Consider the following 20,944-nt stretch of genomic DNA (forward strand, 5'->3'; position numbering starts at 1 on the left):
GAAGACAATGAAGTGGAGCCATGAAACTTACAAGTCATTCCACACTTTTCGTTTCATTTCATATCACTGGACTGAGAACTTTTCAGCAGCCCCTCATATGTTTTTGTTTCCACATGTATGTAGATATATATGAACATCCAAACAATTATATAAAAGCCATTTCTATATGTACATGCCTCTTACAGAGGATACTCTATAAAATTACATTCAAAATGATTTAATAGGACAATCATTTTCCAAAATTGCAACAACACTAAAATAATGCTATAGGGTATAGAAAGGGCTTGCATTTACAGATTAAAAGGCGGTAAGCGTGGGAAGAACAGTACATGTGGAAATCCATGCATGCATATTATGTAAACCAGTACCACTGCAAGGAGTCTAGGGGCCGCTCTGCAGGCTTGTGATGCTCTTCAAGGACCTGTTGCAAACGGCGGTTCTAGAGGAGCGCTCTCTCCCTAGGGATGTCAAAGGACTGGTCCTGCGCCTTTCCTCCAGGCAGCAACCAGACAGGATCCTCAACGAAGTCGGAGCCGGCCCGATCCATCAACGTCCCCGGCGCGGTGAAAGGCAAAGCAGACCCTCAACAAGCAACGTGCGCCACCCCCCTTCCCCGCCCCCCACCTCGTCTTACCTCCAAACTTCTTTAGGATCGACGGCAGCAGCACTAATTCATACAGGTTGCCTAGGACCGGCCCCGAAGCCTTCCTTCTCCGGCGCCCCGCCCCCCCTCTGACGTAACTTCTTTCCCTCGGCCGCGTCCTGCCCTGCAGTAAATAGTAAGTCGCGTCAGAGGGGGGCAGGACGCGGCCGAGGGAAACAAGTTGCGTCAGAGGGGGCGGGGCGCCGGAGAAGGAAAGCTCCGGGGCCGGTCACAGGCGACCTGTATGAATCGCTACCGCTGCCGGCGACCTCAAAGACAAGTTTGAAGGTAGGACGCGGGGGAGGGGTGTTAGAGAATGAGGGAGAGATGCCGGGCCGCGGGCGGGGGAGGGGAGCGGAGGGATAGATGCCGGAGCGTTCGCAGGGGGGGAGGGGGGGGAGGCATGCTGGACCGGGGAGAGGGAAAGAGAAAGGGAGAGACGCCAGACCGCGGGGGAGGGGAGAGGAAGGGTCCCGGGTGCCCGGTTCTCCGAATGCATGGGGAGAAGGGGTGCGCTGCGCGTGAGGGCAGTTAAATGCGCGTGTCACACGCCTAATGCGTGTGACTGGGCAGCTCTGATTGCGGCGTGCGTGGCGCTGGCGAGCGTGCAGGAGCTGCTGCTGCTGTCTGAAATGTGGGGGATCGGGAGCCCGGGGGGAGGCGAAGGGAAAGTGAGTTTCACTCGGAAGAAGACGGCGAGCCGGAGGGGGAGGGGAGGAGAGAAAGCGCAGCAAAAGGGCTTCTCGGGTTTCACAGCCACTTCCATTCTTGTTGGGTCAAAGGCAGGAGACATGGAAATTGGCTTCTTCAAACTGCAGTAGCCCCTGGATTAAGGGGTCAAGTTCAGACGCAGAGGAAAAACGAGGCTTTTTGTTTTTTCTTCCCCCCCCCTCTCTCCCTCTCTTTTTTTTCCTCTCTCTTTTTTTCCTCTCTCTCTCAAGTAACTTTCAGGTCTCTTGCTGTGTGAGGAGAGAGAGAGAGAGAGCCCCTGAGCTGGAAAGCTGATTTCCAGCCTGGACTCCGTGCACAGTCTCTGCCCGCCCCTCTCCCGAGCCTAGTAGTACAAACTCCTGGAAGTTGGTGGAGACCATGAGCGGCTGCAGGGGCACGGAGGGACAATCATGAATGGTAGTAAGTTTTGCAAAACTTTGTTTTGGTGCTTTCAACTTCATTTGTTTAGTCCTATCAGGAGAAGCCACCCTGGTGACTTCTACAAGAGATTAAAGAGCAGTTAAAGAGCGGCAACCATCTTTCCCTTACCCCCTCTCCCCATCCTAAAAAGGAAATGATCCCCTCTACTAACAACTTAAGCTTTCTGTCAAAAGTAAAGTTCTGCTAAAAGAAGTGATGGGTAGTGGCATGAGTTCAGGGAATTTAAGAAAAGTCTGATGTGCCTTTTCCACTGCACTTCTGTCTGACCCATATGCAAAGAACAGAATGAATGGTGACTTCCTAAGTTGGTGAAAAGAATTGCTGATTATTAAAACAGTTATTTTATTTTATTTTTTTGTTCTTTCTAACTGGTTTGCAGTAGCTGCTGTTCAGTCACAACATGAAATGAGTCATTGGGCTTTATTTGTAATGCTTGGCCATCAGTAACTTCTCAGAAGGAATACAGTGAAAGGCAATATGACTTAACAGCATTGCTTTACTGTATCTTTATAAAGAACAAGTTATTAGACTACTTGAGGATGCTGGTGTGTGTTCCCCCCCCCCCCCCCCAAGAGTTGTTTTGGCATTTCACATGGGAATGTACACACATCAATGTGTGTATTTGTATATAATATATACAATCTAAATTTTGTAGTTAAAAAACACATTGTTTATAGTAGTATATTTCTTTCTTTACACTAAAGAAAATGATTCTCAGCTGTTCAGGCACCTTGGAAAGCACACTTTAAAAGTGAAGGGAGTAGAGGGGAGGAAGGAGTGTTGCTGATCGAAAAGCCAAGCGCTGAAGTTAAGCCACACCATTTAGAGTCTGGAAATGTATTTTTAAACCTTATATAAATACATTGTATAGTAAGGAGGTGAGGTCAGAAAGACATAAGTGTAAATGGAGCATTCCAGAGAGGACTTGGTTGGAAAATATAAATAAATGTAAATCACAGGCCTGGGCTTCATTACACCAGGCTGAGCAGAGCTTAAAAAAAAGTCCGGAAACTCCAAACCATACAGTCAGCCTGGTTTTGAAACCCTGCATATAAAAACTTAGTGATCAGTGTGGCATCATGTTACTTTCACATTGGTTTTAGGAAAAAGTGGATCAAGTGAAGAAAGCTGCCAAAGAATGAAGGAAAGTAGAGCAGGGAGCCAGTTCCCGACGTGGACAAAATGAGAATGAAAAAGTTCCTGGGTTCCTTCACGTCCCGTTATTCTTACTGGCTTCTGTGAATGTGTTCATTTATTTTATTTTAATTAATTTTTTTTTTTTTTTAACTTTCCACCTTAGCAACTCTGAGGCGAGGGAAATGCATAATGTTGAACTTGTATTTCTCTTTTCAAGCAAACCTGTAAGTAAATATACACCTTGCTTGATCAGATGACTGTACAGCGCTGCGTAAATCTGGTAGCGCTAAGGAAATAATAGTAGTTATAGTAGATACTCTTTCTGGTAAACTGCCATGGTAGCAAGACTTTGGAAATACCATTATTTGGGTGAAATACATGTAGTTTTATTTTCTTTCAGTATCATCATTTAATCAAATAAATGAAACATACTCTTTTTGGAGGAAGATGGATCAGGCCTCTCTTCTTTTTAAGTTACCAGATACTTAGGGGGTAGCTTAGTCTGCTGCTTGTGGATATGCAGGAACTCTGGAGAGACAACAGTACTTTATTTCAGCCCTTGGTATAGTACATACAGATGATGGATTGTGAATAGTCTGGGACGCCCAACTTGTGAAATAGTTTATGGTTAAGTTTGTGGACATGGCCGCGTAGAAGGGAGAGCAAGCTGATCAGTATGATAAGTTTGTATCAACAGTTGCAAATTTGTAGTAAATGCTGGTCATGAGCACAGATATGTTCAGATGAAGGTATTCTTCTAAAGTGTAAAATGAAGCTATTCATTCAGGCAGACTGATGACTTTCCAGTCAATGTTTGCCTTTGCTTAATTTAGTTTCCACAGGACGACCAGTGTGGAAGTCTGGATTTTCTGTTTTGGCAGGCTCAAACGCTGTAACCATTGACATTTCTTTCCCAAATATGACACCTTACAAGTCAAAGCACAGCTCTTAATGCTAGACAGGTACTTGAAAACAGAAGGAAGAAAAGGCATCAAAACATCTTGCTTGCTTCTGTGTTACGGGGACAGTTACAGTTAGTTATTTTATTTGATATATTGCCATTTTTAACAAAAAAAAAAAAAAAAAAGGTCAAATCAAAGCGGCATACAATAAATAAAAATAGTGGTCAATATTTAGAACAAAAACATAACAAGGGGAATGTACACAAATTAACCAAACTGGACAAAAAGGACAGGAAAGGTTTACAATATTTTAAGAGAAAAACAAGCAAGATAGGAACAAGATAAGCATAAAGATAAGCATAAGATAGTTACTACCTGGTCACAAGTAATATGAAAAAGTTACAAGGAAATTAACTACCTAGTCAGAATTATGAGAAAATATTGCAGAGATAAAGACTCCCTAGCCACAAGTCATGGCAAAAGTTGCGACCTGGTAGATTTTTCAGTAGCCGAAAATTAATTTTGTTCAGTGGAATTAAAATCTTAAAATTAGATTCATATATTTTTCAATGCCTATTGATGTTTTAGAGGAATGAAATAATTGCATTGTATTTGCTCTTAGTGTTTCAATTTTTCATTTAGTAAAGAAATAGGAATCTTTGATATGTTGTCCCATGGATTCTTCCCGTTTAGATAATTTAAATTAAAGGTACTTGCCAGCATAATTTTAATACCCTGAATAGTGTCTTGTCATCAAGAGTATACAGATTTTTTTTTTAAAATCTACTATGTAGATATAAGCATTATAATTGGTTCTCAGTTCCACCTTGCAATTTTTCTGTGCTAATGTTAGCACTGGGTAATTTATAAAGATGTGACATGTTCATCTAGTATTTTTAGATCTGGTTTATCCAGGGTGATAATGGCCTAGTCATAGAAAGCTTGTTTTAATTTAACAATCCTCTCTCCTCGGTGGACACATGTTTACAGATGTAAACACTATGAATGAGTGAACAGTTGCATTGTTTGAATTCCAACACAGGTGAGCTGTCCCTTCCTTTGAATTTTATCTGAATTTCACAGTTAATTTGAATTAGAGCTTGATAAATATATTTTGTGTGGTTTTTATTATTGACTATTAGTTATTTGTTCTGTTGAAGTTTCCTCATATGATCTGGCTTGGGTTTGCCTGATTCATCAGGTTGGATCGAAGGTTTGTTGTGATCTAAGTGACTTTCCTACTAGCCTGTAAGTTTTGGAGGTTATACTCAGTTAGCAATTTTCCTCTTAAAGAGGGCATCTGATACTGGTCCAGTCCACAGTGATTTTAAGATCTGAGAAAAAATGTAAAGCTGAGTTATATTTATTTATTCAATTTTCTATACCGTTTTCCCAGGGGAGCTCAGAACGCTTTACATTAATTTATTCAGGTACTCAAGCATTTTTCCCTGTCTGTCCAGGCGGGCTCACAATCTACCTAATATACCTGGGGCAATCGGGGGATTAAGTGACTTGCCCAGGGTCACAAGGAGCAGCATGGGTTTTCTTGGCTAACCTTTCTTGTGGTGGACCTCATCATGCTCGTTTGGATGTAATCTAAGTTTTTTTTATCGGATCCGTGCTGGCTGTTTCTTGAGAAATTGTAAAAATTGAATCTCGTTGGTTAAAAGAGCCCAGAGTCGGAATTATTTGTCCATTGCAAACATAAGAACATCTGAATTTGTAGATTGAATAGTTGGGGAGGTTTTAGTATCTTTTGTCTTCTAGAGGTGGTCATTCTAGGTTTGATCGACCATTTGATTTAGCAGTAGAAGGATGCTTGGTTTGCTGTTGTCTGTCGTGTTTAATTTCTGATGTATGCATTGAGGATTTTTTGTTTTTGTTTTTTTGTTGAAAGTGCATTTAGTTATTCCATTTTGGCTTTCTCTGGCACGTATACATGAAGTCCTGCCAATTTAAAAGTACACAGAATGAAAGTGATGTAGAAAAGGAGGAGTAACCTAGTGGTTGGGGCACTGGGCTGACAACCAGGGAAGCCCTGTTCAGATTTTCCTTATGATCTTGGGCAAATCATATAACGCTGCATTGCCTTAGGTACAGACTTTGAGCTCGTTTTTATTAAACAGCGCTAGAGGTTTATAGTGTGGGTCAGCAAGGCAAATGCTCAGACGCTCATAGAATTCTTCTAGCGCCGTTTAGTGAAACCCAGTGTTAGATTATAAGCCTTCCAGAGATGGAAATACTAATGTATCTGAATGCAAATCACCTTGAGTTAGTATTGAAAAGATGTGAACTAAAATTAAATTACTATTACTACTACTAAAATATATTTTCAGGTGTTGTGAAAAGGAAAATTTAAATGCTATGTTGAGGGCTTTGACTTCTATAATCCTACAGTGGCAGTTGGAACATTCATGGATAATATTTGATATACACACAAATGCACATCTAAATAGTACTTTATTTTTTAATGACGTCAATTCAGAATCAGTCGAGTGCAGGAGAATATGTACAACGTATTATCTTGTTTGCAAGTGCAGTCTGTACTTTCCAGTAATGTTTCGGGGGGTTTTTTATTTTGGTTTTTTTTTTCATCTGCTCTCCCCCCCCACACAATCATAATAGAACCCATGAAAATCGAACATCTGGCTGACTAGAGATATGTGCAGCCTGGAAAGGATTGCAGCTTTATAATGAATGGATGAGACTCTTGGCTTATTCTTATCGAGGACTGTCCCATTCTAAATTTGGCAAAATTAAGTGTGAGGGTCTTCCATGCTTGCTCTTAATGTTGTTCTACAACTGCCAAGTCAATACAAGTGCCAATCTGCTGCTGAAGTTGCATCTGTGTTTGAAATCTAAATATACATGGGTCTTAGAAAAACACAGAAGAATAAACATGGACTGGTGCTTTATTCTGTGTTGTCTATATGCAATAAAACACAGGCAGTTGCTGAAATGTTTCTTGTTCTGTAAATACTTGAACCAGTGGCTAGACATGTTCCCTAGTGGTTTAATTTATACAGGCAGGAAACTTTCTCTGCTCCCCCCCCTACTCTTCTGCTTCCTCTCCTCCTTCTCTTTAGTCCTAGTTGATAAAATGCCAAAACTTGCTTTAAAAGAACAGACAGAAGTAATTGGTAGCTTTTAACTTTTTAATAATGTTCTGAATTTTGGTTTTAGTAGCTATACTGCCCTGTTCTTCCCCCCCACTACCCCCAAACACACTTAATGACACAATTATGTAAAAGGAGTTTGGGGCCTGAGGAAATAAAGGCTTGCAGTTGATATAGGTGGGTTTAACCATTTAAGAAAAAAAATAATCTCCTGTTAAAGTAATATCTTCCCTGCCTCACTGTGCTGAATCTTTCCAGGTTTCTCTTTTCTGCATTGTGCAGTTCAGATTGTGGTAACTTACTTACACCTTTTGGATCTCTTGCATGCATTACTCTTACTACAACAGAGAATCGATATTTGTGTATATGCTATAGATAATTATTGCCAGTATTAATCGGGATTATGAAACTTTGCTTTTTCTGTGGTCCCAGCCTGGAGAATATCTGAACATGAGAACTGTTAGAAGTGGAAGGAATAAATGCTTGAAGATTGTAACTGCTGGACTAGTAGGTTGCAAAGCCCTTAAATTTTCACTTTGACAATCTGTATGTCAATTATTACTTCAAATCAAGGTGTTTTTAATTTAGAATTTGAAGACTCGTTAAGCAATTACCCTTTTTCCCCCTAATTTTCTTTTTTGATATGGGGGGAGAGGGGAAGAAAATTTTTCCTCCCATATAGCTATACTATAACACACCAAAAACATATATATGGTCCTTTGCAGGAGAAAGTTGAGCAACAGATTTCCCAGCAGAACTGACGTCAGTCCGATCTTGCATGTTGACAAGTAGGGATAATGCTCAAATATACCATGTCAACTTAAGCCAGACTTCCTTTCCTCTAGGGGTAACACTCCACCTAGCAGGAGTGTGTTCCACCCTTTATAAGAGATTGAAGTTTAGGAGGAACACTGTTACATTGGCATTCTCTGGGGTTTGAACCCAACATGCTCTGGCTGTGAACTTCTTTTGTAATTCTATTTTTACATAATACAGTATAACACTTCACTTTTCCTTCAAGAAACATCTTGAAGTAGCTCGGCAATCAAAAAACAGAACTACAGGAAATATTTTTTAAAAAAGGCCAGAAAGGCAGCACTTTGCAGTCCACAAGTAAATTGATAGGAAAGACCAATTCCACAGTTCTTAAGAGAACTTTTGAAAAAGAGAAAATATTGGCATAACAGCATGAACGGGATTATTCATAATAACAATCAGTACACTAACTGTTTTTAAGATTCAGAAATCGTAGAGGGAGCAGAAAATAATGTAGTGGCAACTTTAGAAGAAAGAAAGAAATCTAACCAGAGAGTTCAAAAAATATAGTTTACACCGCTATACTTAATGACACATTTACAAAGAAAATTGAGCCAGAACAATATTTTCAACTGTGGAACTTTTGCGGGAGAAAGAACTCCCTTCTTTGTTTCTGAGCAACTTTGCACATATCCGGCTATACTCTATTTTCAACTCATATAACAACGAATTGTTATAATAGGGAAATCTTACTGAGACTTTTTTTTTTTTTTTTTTTTAATCTGAGTGTAATGACAAACCCCACTCTTTTACAAAAGCCAGCAATGCAGGCTGGCACGGTAAATGCTTTGCCCCGACGCCCATAGGAATTGAATGGGCGTCGGAGCATTTGCTGCGTGGCACTTGGTTGCGCAGCTTTGTAAAAGGGAGCCAAAGAGGGGGTTAGGTAAGGGTCATGGATTTGATATACTGCCTTTCTGTAGATACAACCAAAGCAATTTACATATATGCAAGTACTTTCTGTCCTTAGTGGGCTCACAATCCTAAGTTTTATACCTGGGACAGTTGAGGGTAGGTGACTTGTTCAGGTCCATAACGAGCTGCAGTAAGAATCTAACCCAGTTCCCCAGCCCATTGAATGAACCATAAGGCTACTCCTCCATTCCAGTGGGTAAGGGGACAGTATTTCAATAAGATATTTCTTCAATATATTGAGTAAAGTAACCAAGCTTTTTATTCTAGGAAAATTTTAATTGGCCAAAGATTCTTCTGTTCCACATTTTCTATTTTTTTCCAATTTATTTTGAAAGAAATTCTGGTTGTTAAGTTTCAAGTTTATTAAAAAGTTTGGTTATATTGCTTTTTCAAAATTTCAAAGCGATGTACAATAAAAATGGGGGAGACAAAGTGTTTTGGTAGACAATGATGTGAACACGGACAACAGGTATCTATTTTAAAACAAGAGGGAAACGGGAAGAACTACAATCAATATAGGATAGAGTACAAAAAAGGACCCCCCCATAAGGTTTAAACATATCTGTTAGCGAAAGCCTCGTAAGGATTAAGATTCAAAAGCATTTTTAAACAAAAAACTTTTTAGTTTCCCTTTGAATTTATCTAGGATTTTTTTCCTCCCTCAGCTGAGCCGGTAATAAATTCCAGGTCTGAGGGCCTGTAACTGAAAAAAGGGTATTACGCCTTGTGTTTTTGAACCTCAGGGAACGTACCGAAGATTTTTATCCTCTGAGCTTAGTATTCTTGAGGGTTTATAAGGGATGAATACTCTTTCCAAGAATAATGGAGCTTTAAACATTTGTACCTTAAATGTTATTAAAGCTATTTTATAAGTGATTCTATGATTTATGGGTAACCAGTGGGCGTTCTTTAAGAGGGGCATAGCATGGTTGCCTGCGGTTTAATAGGTCCCTATTCAAAACAGTGACCTTCTTAAGATGACCTACGTCAAACCATAAATTTGATATTCTATTCTTACAGCTTTATTTTAAAAATTTATAGCCCGCAGGTTACAAAAATAATAGTATAACAAACAAACGATTGTCTCTCAGAATATATGCTAAAATCTCTTACAAAAATTCTCTCTCAACTAACATTCATTTAGCACTTTTTTTGAAAACAGCAATAAACTAAAAAAAATCTTGCTGAATATCAATTAAGACATCTATTTATGTATATTCTCTTTCAGACAACATTGTTTTTACACTTTTTCTAAATTGCAAAACACTAGAAGCCTGCTTGATCTCGATGGGTATCCTTTCAGTGCAGGCTGTATTTGCTCCATAAGCAATGACACTGATTAACTTACAAACTTTATAGGAAACAATTTTTAGCTTCAATTCCAAAAGAAAAGTCAAAGTAGGGGTTACCTCTCCTGTGTCGATGTCCATAGTAGAGGAGACCACAGTTGCTAGATCAACAGCCAGTTAGATAAGACACCAGTCCTGCCTCCCCAATTCTTCCTCTAAACTGGTTGGAGTGGGGATAAAAGCCATCAACTCTATCCAGTTCCCTTCATTGTTCTTCTCTACTGCAAAAGTGGCCATTAGCAACCTCTTCAAGTTACCTGGCCCCCCTGATGACATTGAGTGAGGTGGTATGTACATCTAGGTCCTGAGAACATCAGTTTGAGCTGCACCCAGGCATGATGCTCGCGAAATGCTGATCATTTGTATCATGCTGGACCTCTGCAGCTGGGTAGAACCATTTAGCCTTACACTTCCCCATTCAGCTTGCATAGAAAAAAGTGAGCTCCATCTACATGTCTCATACTGATGCCATCTTGCTGTTATATCCACCCACGCTACCCCTTGTGATCCTGGGCAAGTCACTTAATCCCCCCATTGCCCCAAGTACGTTAGATAGATTGTGAGCCCACCGGTACAGACAGGGAAATATGCTTGAGTACCTGAATAAACTCATGTGAACTGTTCTGAGCTCCCCTGGGAGAACAGTATAGAAAATTGAATGAATAAATAAATATCAGAGAGGAGATATTCCCTGGCTGTGAACTTAAAGTAGAGAAGCTAGCAAAAATTGTATTTGAATGTTCATCTTGCGGTCAAAATTGTTTTTTGAGATTACCTTCTTGTTCTGATTTACTTGACTTTTGAAGGAAGTATTTGTGTTCATGAGTTTTGAAAGTTTTCCTCTACTCTGCCATTCCAGTCGTTCTCGGTTGAAATAAATTTAAAAATTCTACGTTGAACCTCATTGAGATTCCCTGAAGGGTTGTGCATTTAAAGTGTGGATACAGGGAGATTTTTAAAATGCATGCTACTTAAGAAGTACATAATGTTTAGAACATAATAACCAAACTAGATCAGAACAACGGTCCCTTTAGCCCAGTATCCTTTTTCCAACAATGGTCAATCTAGGTCACAAATACCTGGCAGAAAGCCAAATAATAGCAACATTCCATGCTGTCGATCCATTGCAAGCAATGGCTTCTTCTGTGTCTGTAATAGCAGACCGTACTTCTCCCTCCGAATGTGCGAGGGTTAGGGGCAGAGCTGAGAATATGGAAAAATCACAAATAACTTTTAGGGCTGACTCTGACCCACCCCCGCCTCCCTCGCCTCCCTCTTGCATACCGGATCTTCCCAGACCTTATCTGGTGGTCTAATGGTGACACTGGGCAGGAGCGATCTTCCTATGCTCCTGCCCTGTGCAGAGCCATCTTAAAAAATGGCTGCCATGAGTTCCTGTAGTAGTTTCATGAGACCACAGGAACTCACGGCATCCATTTTTGATGATGGCTCTGCACGGGGCAGGAGCGTAAGAAGATCGCTCCTGTCCCACGTCACTGCTAGACCATCAGGTAAGGTCTAGGGAGGTCCGGGATGCAGTGATTCAGCCTTTAAAAACTAGGGGGAGTTCCATGACAAAAAAATCGCAAATAACCGAATTCACAGGTACTAAACCTACGGATTTGGAGGGAGAAGTATATGGACTTTTCTTCCAAGAACTTTTCAACCTTTTTTAAACCCCACTGTTGCAACCTCTGTTTTCCCATTCTCTGGCAATGAGTTCTAGAGCTTAACTAATTGAGTGAAAAAATATTTCCTCTTATCTGTTTTAAAAGTATTTCCATGTAATTTTGTTGTGTTCCCTGGTCTTTGTACTTTTTGAAACAGCAAAAAATCAATTTACTTTTACCCGTTTTATACCACTTGGAATTTTTAGACCTCAATCCTATTCCCCCTCACCTGCCTTCTCTTCCAGGCTGAAGAGTCCTATCCTTTTTAGCCTTTCCTTATGACAAGAGACATTTCATCCCTTTATCATTTTGACCTCTTTTTTTGAAACTTTTTTTTTTTTAGTTTTTCTAACTTCATAGGGCTCCTTTTACTAAGTTTGGTTGTCCTTAATGCAGGACATTCCAGTACACTGTGTAACTGGTTCCAGACGAGAATAATATTTTAGTGAAGTGTACTGTAGATGTTTTTTCTTGAATTTTAATCTAAATCTGTATAAACATACTTTTAAAAAGGAACACTCCAAGTCGGTGTGTAAAGAATATATAGATAGCATAGAACACATTTTTAAGTAAATCATTATAAACAATTTTTTTTTTAATTTTGACACATTTGCCCTTCAGTTGGTAGAAAGTGTTAATAGCTACTGCTGGATCCAGTAAAGATGTGTCCTCTAAACAGAGAGTGGAGATGTGCCTTGAGGGATTGCAATTTGCTGTCTTCAAATGTGATCATTTAGCTTTTGCAGCGACTCTAGAATCCTGGTTCTTCAGATAAGTCGGCATAATAGAAAATTTACTCTGCAGTATATACCATTTTAGAGTTGTTTCATTCTTTTGGAGGCAGGCTACAAATTTTTGGCATGTCTGAAACAATTTTTTTTCAAATGTTATTTACTTTACTCTTAATAACATGTCCTTTCTGAAGATCTTAGAGCAAGCCACAATAATATATGATGATTTTTTTTTTTTAAATTACAATACTATATAACATACATTTTTAACTTTTGTGCTTTGCATATGAAGGGTTCATATTATTTACAAGTGAAGATTGCCCAATTATATTTCAGGGATCCCAGGGTGGCATAACCATTGAGCAAACAAAGCTGCTGCCTATGGTGACATTTGGGGAGGGCTAAGGGGAGATATGACAAGAGCAGCTACAGTTTAAGTGAAATAGATCCTGACAGTACACACTGTCAGAACCATCAACATATGCTTTAAAATTTTTAATATTTAAGGACTTCCTTTTACAAAGCCGCAGTAGCGATGCTGCCTTGATAAATGCACTGTTTTAAGTGTACCGCAGGCTGTAGGAATTGAATGGACTACCATGGCAGCTTTGCTTCTACAGCTTTGTAAAAGGGGCCCTAAGTTGCTCTGGGATCTGCATCCAACTTTGGGCATGAGGATTTACACTAGCAAAACTGGTAGAAATCCTGATGCATTATAGGCATGGATCCCATACTGTGCTCATCTTTAGTGAACATCCCCTGATCCTCCTATGGCCATACTTCCTTTTAAGTTGCATGCTATAAGATTTGTGTGCAGATGTTTCTAGAATAGTACTTAGCAAGATGTGCAAATGCAAATCAAAAATGGTACTAATTAACGCCAATAGCACCCAGTTAGTTTGATATGTCTCATTAGCCAGTTTAGTTGTGCATACATCTCAGGATTACATACATTCAGAAATTTGCGTGCCATTCATAGAACCTGGCCTATTATGTCCAATTTATCCTTAGAGGATCATTCTTGAAGGAATGAGACTGAGGTAATCTTGATTGCAAGCTTAAAATCTAGTGATGGTTGTGGGGTTCTTTGGAGCCTGAAAGAAAGGGGAGGGTTTGATTAGGGTGCTGAATGCTTTTGCAAAGGCCCTGAGTAAGACGTTTCCAAAACTTTCTGTGAGTGCCTCATCTTTATTGAATGGTATGCTAGAGGATTTGCAATTAGAACTAACTTACCATATGCTGTTCAGAAAAAGAAAGACCTGGCTTTTCTCAAGGTAAATTACAAATTACAACATAGTGATTGGTGGAAGAGTAGTGCAGTTGTGTCATCTAATGAGGGCAATGTTATCTTAGAAGATGAGGTGTTAGCTGTAATAAACATGTGATGGGTGTATTGGCTTTTAAGATGGTTTGTTTTTTTACTAGATAAATTTTTTAAAAATTTGTAACCTATTTTTAGTTTGGAAGGTAGCATTTAACATTTTTTTAAACCACAGTGGGCTAGATGCACTAAAGTCAATGATTGTCGCTAAACCAGTTTTCACAGCTTTAGCAACGATCGCTATTACCGACCCGATTCACAAAATGGCTCACCGCATATTTTTCCCCTCAATTGCCCATTTTCTGATCCGGTCATGCAAATTAGCTAAAACCCCTTGTAAAGTAGCCAAGTGATGCACTAACATCGCTTGGCTATGCAGAAAAACAAAACAGGGGTTTTAGCTGTTGGAAAAAATGATGGGTTAAACCTGTTGGTTGGTTTTTTTTTTTCCCCTTTTTCAATGGCACAGATATTTTGCGTGCGCTATACATACAAAATATCCCATAAAAAAAAAAAAAGCACCTCCACCCCACCAATGACAACCCTCCTGGATGAACTGTAACCATGAAATGACCCCCCCCACCCCTGCACCAGCGAAAACCGCAGGAAGAATGCTCACTTCCTCCTGCTATGCTGAAGCCCCTCCTCCCTGTGAAAGAAAATTGGTAGGAGGGATACCCACTCCCTCCTGCCAACGTGACTCGCCCCATGGTGGTGATATGGCAGAGGGATGCTCACTCGCTCCTGCCACTGGAGGTCCTCCACCACCCCCTTGAACCTCACCCCCGTACCTTCTCAGAGATGTTGGAGCATGACGTAAGCTCAGTCCGTCCTGCTTGTAGGCTCACTGCTTCCGAAAGGTGGGGCTTTCCCTCCCTGGTGACTCATGTGATATACGGGTAGAGCTCTAAGGCCCTGACTGGCTCATACACCTAAGGCCCCTCCCAAGAGGCCAGAGAGGGAAAGCTCCGCTATTTGGAAGCAGCGAGCGTACAAATAGGATGGACTGAGCTTCCATTCTGTTACAACGTCTTTGAGAAGGTGGGGGGGGGTTTGGATGGGGGACATGGACCCTCTGGTGGCAGGAGGGAATGGACATCCTAACTGCCTTTTTTGTCGGAGAGAAGGGGGAGGGTAGAGGATGTTTGGGGGGGGGCACCTGGCATGAGAGTGGGCCTTCAGTGGCAGGAGGGAGTGGGCATTGCTGCATTGCTGCTGTGGGGGAGTCGCTTTGGCAGGAGGGAGTAGGCATCTCTCCTATCATTTTTTGCTGCCCTGGGGGGGATCATGGTGCCCTAACAGCAATGACAGGAGGCGCAGAGCCCTGTCACTGTTAGGGCTCTGCGCTTGTGTCAATCGCTCACTTGCATGCAAACTTGGTAGTGCATTGATAGCTAGTTCAGAATTGGCCAAGAGCGATCCAGTCGATATTACCAACTGTGTTTAGTGCATCCAGACCAATATTCTTTAAAAAATGCTGTTAACTGCGTTTTCTTGAAATGGGTAAAACAAGGGCCATGACTTTGAAAGACTGGATATGTAGGAACTTGGGAGGGAGTTGCTGTGTATGCTACAGAATTTTTTTATTTGGCTGATTACTGGCGAGTTAACTGCTTTTATTTACACAGATACCATATATTGCAAAGGTATGGCTGAACTCCAGAATGTAACTGGGCAAACAAGACATATGCAGCATATTATTTGGCAGAATGCTTAGGGATAGGAAAACGTGCAGATTTTAGTTTGATATTCTACATTGTCTGTAGTATTTATAGAATTGGTGAAAAATTTTCCCTTGGCAGCAATGCGAACTGGAAGTCAGAAACTGGCCGAACACTTTAAAAATGTTGTAGAAGTTGTCAGAATGCAAATAAACTTTGCTGAAAATGCATTACCCAGTACTATCCTCTTATGTACTGTAAATACATTTTTTGCTGAGCTTACCTGGTGAAATGGCCGAGTGGGCATCCCAAATAATCCATGCAGGAAAGCTGGCAAAAGATTCCTGTTTTTATTTGCCGCAATGCAAGGTGCATTTTCCTGACGTGGCGATAAACTGCCGGAATGGGTTGTATCCGGTCCCACGTTGCCTGTGTTCTACTGTTTTGCTCAGCGGGCCTGCAAAAACATCTTGGGCTGACAAACTTGCTAATTAAGTGGCATCTAGTTTCCCTTTATTTGTTTTCCACAAACAATAGTATGTTGAGATTGTGCTACCATTTGGCTGAAATTGAAGTTGAACAGGATCCTTGGTGCAGTCATACTTAAAGAAACTTAAATAAAACAGCAGCCAGCCAATTGAAACCACCCCCCTCTCCCCAGATGAAGAGAGATTGCAAACCTGGGCACCCTTACTTTACCTTCAACACACTGGTTCTTAGAATTTTTTTTTTTTTTTTTAACGTGTTGGCTCATCTCTTGTTCTTTGGTTTCTTTTTTTTTTTTTATGAGATTGCCTAGGCTTTGAACAATGCACTTCAGTTTTGCCTGAAACCATTTGAAAAAGCGCCTCGGCTTCAAGAATTTGCCAGTTCTGGGCTCTTGCGAGGTGAAAGTCTGACAGTTTCTTTCTGTTCCATAATGAACAGCGGCATTGTTTGAACAGAAGTAACACATCTTGATTTGTGTACCTCTCTCTTTTTTTGGCAGTTGGCACCAGCACAGCTGTGAAACGAGGGGGTGATCTAACAATGTAAATATCTGAAGATACTGGGAACATACAGTATATGTGTAATGTGTTTAAATCATTGCTTCGTATGTATATACAAAGCCCAAAAAGGTCTGTTCTGTCGGTAGCTGCAAAGCAGAGTCTCATCTGTCTTTATGGAGTTTGAAACGGGGAAGGTTAGACTTGGAAAATGAAGCTGGTCAGTATCTGGTGGTGATTTTTTTTGGGTTTTTTAATTAAATTGTACTGGGCAGCACTGTGTGACTAGAAGTTGTGAAGGTGATGCTAATCTTCACCCGTAGTAAATGGTAGTGTATTTGTGCTTTTGCACTGATATCTTTTGTGTTTTGACATTTTAGCATCATTCCTGAGGGATAGAAATATCCCTCGTAAAAGGAAAGTGCTTTTGTAAATTGGATGGATGGCTAAAAGTGTATCTAACTTTCGGTAAAGTTTGTTCCAAATAAAGGCATATTGTATTTTGTGTGGGATATGCATGCATTTAGTCTTGGGTGCTGTTTACTTCTATCCAACCAATTGCCTTTATAGACAGACAATCAATATTCTCGCACAAAGGAGTCTTATATGGTGTTTATCCTTATCCTATGTCTAGCGGAAAAAGCTTAGTAAAGGAGACCCAAAATCAACTTATGGTGGGAGGAATGAGAATCCAGAAAGAGGATGGAATCTGGATTTACCTTTCACAGTAGGTAATCCCCTGTCCTTGGAGGATTTATAACATTTAGGTTTGTACCTGAGGCAATGAAAAGTTAACCCCCTCCCCCCACTTTAGCAAGCTGCACTAGAGGTTTTTAGCTTAGCCAGTGCTGTAAATGCTCTAACGCTCATAGAATTTCTGTGAGCATCGGAGCACTTGCCTCACCAGCCCGTGCTAAAAACCTGTAGTGCAGCTTGATTAAAGAGTCCCTAAGTGACTTTCCACTGGCCTCCTTATCATCTTGGTAATTGAATTGGATTTCCCTGGTTCTTAGCCTGCTGCTTTAACCTAAACTTCTCTTCTACATAACACAATTATCTTTTAAATTGTAGTATTATAGCACAACCACATTTACATAGTCATTGGAGATGATGGTCAAGTAAAATTTTGATATACTGTATGGCAAAAAAATGCACCCCCAAACCCCCCCCAAACAACCAAAAACAAACCCCCCAAAAAATTTTGTTGGATGCTGCATGACAACTCTTACTAGAACATGCTTGGTTCAGGTTCTTTCTTTGGTTCTGCTGGAGTGTCTGTAATAAAGTAAAATTTATTTGGGCTTTTGGATTTAATTGAAAAACAAATTTATGGCATAAGATTTGGAATTAGGCATGTGATCATGAAATAATAGGCGTGAACTCCTGACAATGCTTGAAACATTTCTATGTTTTGCCTATTTGAAATTGGTTATGCTATAATTGATTTATAAGCTCTTTCAGTTTTTATTTATTGTTTCGCTTCTCTTATAATACTGATAATTACTTATAATACTTATAATAATGGCAAACATCCCAAACTTTTCATATAAGTAGACTTTTTTGTGTGATTTACTCAATCTACAGTATCTGTTTAAAAAAAAAAAAAAGTGAGATATTTTAGCCTTTTGAAATAAGACATTTTTTGAAGGTTGAGGATTTTTCATATATTAAGACACATTTATTGAAAACTTTTTTTTAAACTAATGCATCTATATACAGTCCTAAAGAATTTGGCAGGATTTCTAAAGGTATTCTGAGCAAGTTAAAATGCTGGGTTTACTTTATCCCCCAAACTAATCCATAACAGTGTGTTGTGTTTTTTTTGGTTTTGAAAAACTGTTTAAATTTCAAGAGTTCTTGAAATGGAAATCTGTGAAAGTTGAAGTGTAACGTATACCATTGAAATATTTTATACAGATACACATACACATTTATGCATACATGCCTAGTTGCATATGAGGTTGGGTTCTAAATCTATTGCATGGCTGTGTTTTTTTTTTTTTTTCTTTCTTGCATAAAAGAAAATAAATTAGCATTTGCATTGTGTCTTCTGAGCGCTTAATGAGAAAGTACTTTTTCTATCTGGAGCGAGTTCTAATTCTGGTTAGGAAACTGAGACTAATGAAAGAGCAGGAGAAGAAATTAAAAGGCAACTTTATGCTTGTGGTTGCTCTGTGATGTTTCAGATGCAGTGGGACTACAAATGCTGGAAAAGTTTAGAAACTCAGGCAAGAGTCCATTTTTTAGTGCTGCTGTTAAAGCTGTTTACAACAGCCCCAAAACGCTCTCGGGGAGAAGCAGAGCATGCAGCAAAATTCGCTGTTTGCTTTGGGCTAACTTTCAGAGGATAGATTTATGGCTTTGCAAAAGCCGAACCTAAATGTTTTTTTGGTTCTGAAAACTTAAGAGTCTTTCACCAGTGACGAGGTGAAATGGAGACAAACCCATCTTAACTTCAGTGTAACCAAAATTCAGTAAAATATAACCCGCATTGTGCTCCTCCCTGACGCAGTCTAGTTTCATCTTCAAATACATTTTCTATTTATTTTTTTTGTAATCCTGTTTTTACATGTGTTTATGGACAACTTCAAAATGTAGTGAAGTATGTCTTGGAGTAGCACATTATATATTCAGATGCATATTTGTTATATGCACAACAAATATAATTTTTATGAATTCTATGTGATGGTTGTGGCCAATATATACGTAGTGTTATTCCACTGGACACTTCAGTGCAGAAGCATTTTCTTCATTATGATGATTTACATTGCAAAACCCAGACCACCTCCTTAGCTTAAGATACTGCATTATAAAAAAAATATTCTCTCTGTGAGGTCCTGAATGATGGTGTTAAGTAACATGAGGATTTATTTTGTGCATCGTTTCAAAAGGTGAAGTAATGGTTTTGCCCAATCAGTTAATAAATGGGAATAAAATTGATTAGAGTTTAGCAACTGAGATGCTAAGGAGTTTTCTTATCTTGTATGTATTGGAGAAACATACTGTACTTGTCTAGTTTTTAGCTTCAGGCCATTTTATAGCATGTATCTGCTCTGAATCTATCTAACTTTTGGGGAGGGGAGGGGGGTCTCCAAGTTTAAGGGCTGTCAGGAAGGGTTAGTATGTTGTCAGTAATTAAAAGCTCTGCTGGTCACTGGTTTGTGGAATATTACCGGCAGATTTGGATTTATCTTGTATTTAACTGAAAACGTGCACCCAGCAGCTTAATGGTGCAGTATGAATTTCCGGTGCTCTTTTTGCCCACTTACCTGTTTTCCAAAATTTAGATGCAGGCATATACACAATACTGTATATTCAAGAATACTTAGACTACATTCAGCATTTTTACAGTAATAGCACAAAATGCAAACAGTAAAATAGACCTAAAAAGAACATAAGAATATAATAAAATGGTCACGTAAACATTCATTTCAGAAGGCGACAGGAGAATTTACTGCTGGAAACTTTTTTTTTTTGCTATGTATGACTTTTATTATTTTTCCCCCCGGATTTTTGTGTCGACAGAAACAAAAGTTCAATATCTTTCTGAAAGCTGTTAGAATAGTTTTCACAAACTCTCGGCATTAAATGCAGAATATTCTATGTTCACGTATTGTAGCTCCAGTTTTCAACCTCCTCTAGTGAAACTTGTGGCTTTTTGGAGTCCCTCGAAAGTCTGGCAGCAGTGGATTTCTTCTCAAATCAGATGGAGATTTTTCCATTAGAAAATACGTTATCCAGGAAAAGGAAAGACTTCTTATCAGAGTGCTGCACATCTGGATAGTACCCTCTGTTATTTATCACTTGGGTACCGAGTTGAATTTCATAGTGCTAGAGCTCCAGGGATCTCTTGGGGGATGACCCAGCATTGGTTGTTGCATCTGACCTGCATATTCCCTAGTTAGTTCCAAAATGTTTTGTGCCAGCAACACTCAGCTGTTCGAGCTTAAGGATCCCCATATTCTCGGAGGAAACTTTTTTTTTTATTTTTTTTTGGTATTTGGAATCGAGAAGTTTTGCTATCCATTTTTCCCCTTTCTAGTTTTTCCTTAAATATTTGGAACATATATAAGGCTGGGTTTGCCTGGAGGGGGGCTCTGAAGGGAGGAGGAATTAATATGCATGTCTATACGTCATATAAAACACAAGGCAAGAGATTTACTGTTTATTGTTTGCTGTTAAGGCAACCAGCACAATTAACCTTCTGTGAAGAAGCACATAATTGCTTGCCTGGAATTAAGTTGTGGTATCAACCCAAGAAACTTTTAAGCTTTGTTTGTCAGATTCCTGGCAAAATGTTTATCAGGTTTTGCAGTGTAGTCTGTGTGTTCTCCAGACCTTTACAGGGAGATTTGAATGGTGTTTTTTTTTTTAAGCCTTTTGACTATGAATGGTACCTGACATCCTTTTTTTTTATTGCCATCTTGCTTTAACAAAGGACATTTTTATGATTACAGACTCTCGCATTTCTTTGACTTCTTCTTTGGGACTGGGGATGTGATGGAATGAAGTGTTACCTCCTGTAGCTAAGTACTATAGCAGAGC

At 39.6% G+C, this 20,944-nt stretch overlaps 1 protein-coding gene across 5 annotated transcripts in view; it reads left to right on the forward strand.

Annotated features, from left to right (window-relative positions):
* The first annotated feature begins 789 nt into the window (after positions 1-789).
* Positions 790-20,944, forward strand: part of TRPS1 (transcriptional repressor GATA binding 1) — a 524,235-nt gene continuing 504,080 nt past the window's right edge. The window contains exons 1-2 of one of the 5 annotated variants that reach the window (XM_033933036.1): positions 790-931; positions 1,585-1,774. In XM_033933036.1, coding sequence (XP_033788927.1) covers positions 1,765-1,774 — 10 coding nt within the window. In that variant the 5' untranslated portion in view covers positions 790-931; positions 1,585-1,764. Of the gene's footprint in view, positions 932-1,210; positions 1,315-1,584; positions 1,775-20,944 lie in introns of those variants that run through there. The other 4 variants (XM_033933038.1, XM_033933037.1, XM_033933039.1 and 1 more) reach the window with 4 other exon arrangements.

Source organism: Geotrypetes seraphini, chromosome 2 (assembly GCF_902459505.1).
Source record: "Geotrypetes seraphini chromosome 2, aGeoSer1.1, whole genome shotgun sequence".
Lineage (NCBI taxonomy): Eukaryota > Metazoa > Chordata > Amphibia > Gymnophiona > Dermophiidae > Geotrypetes > Geotrypetes seraphini.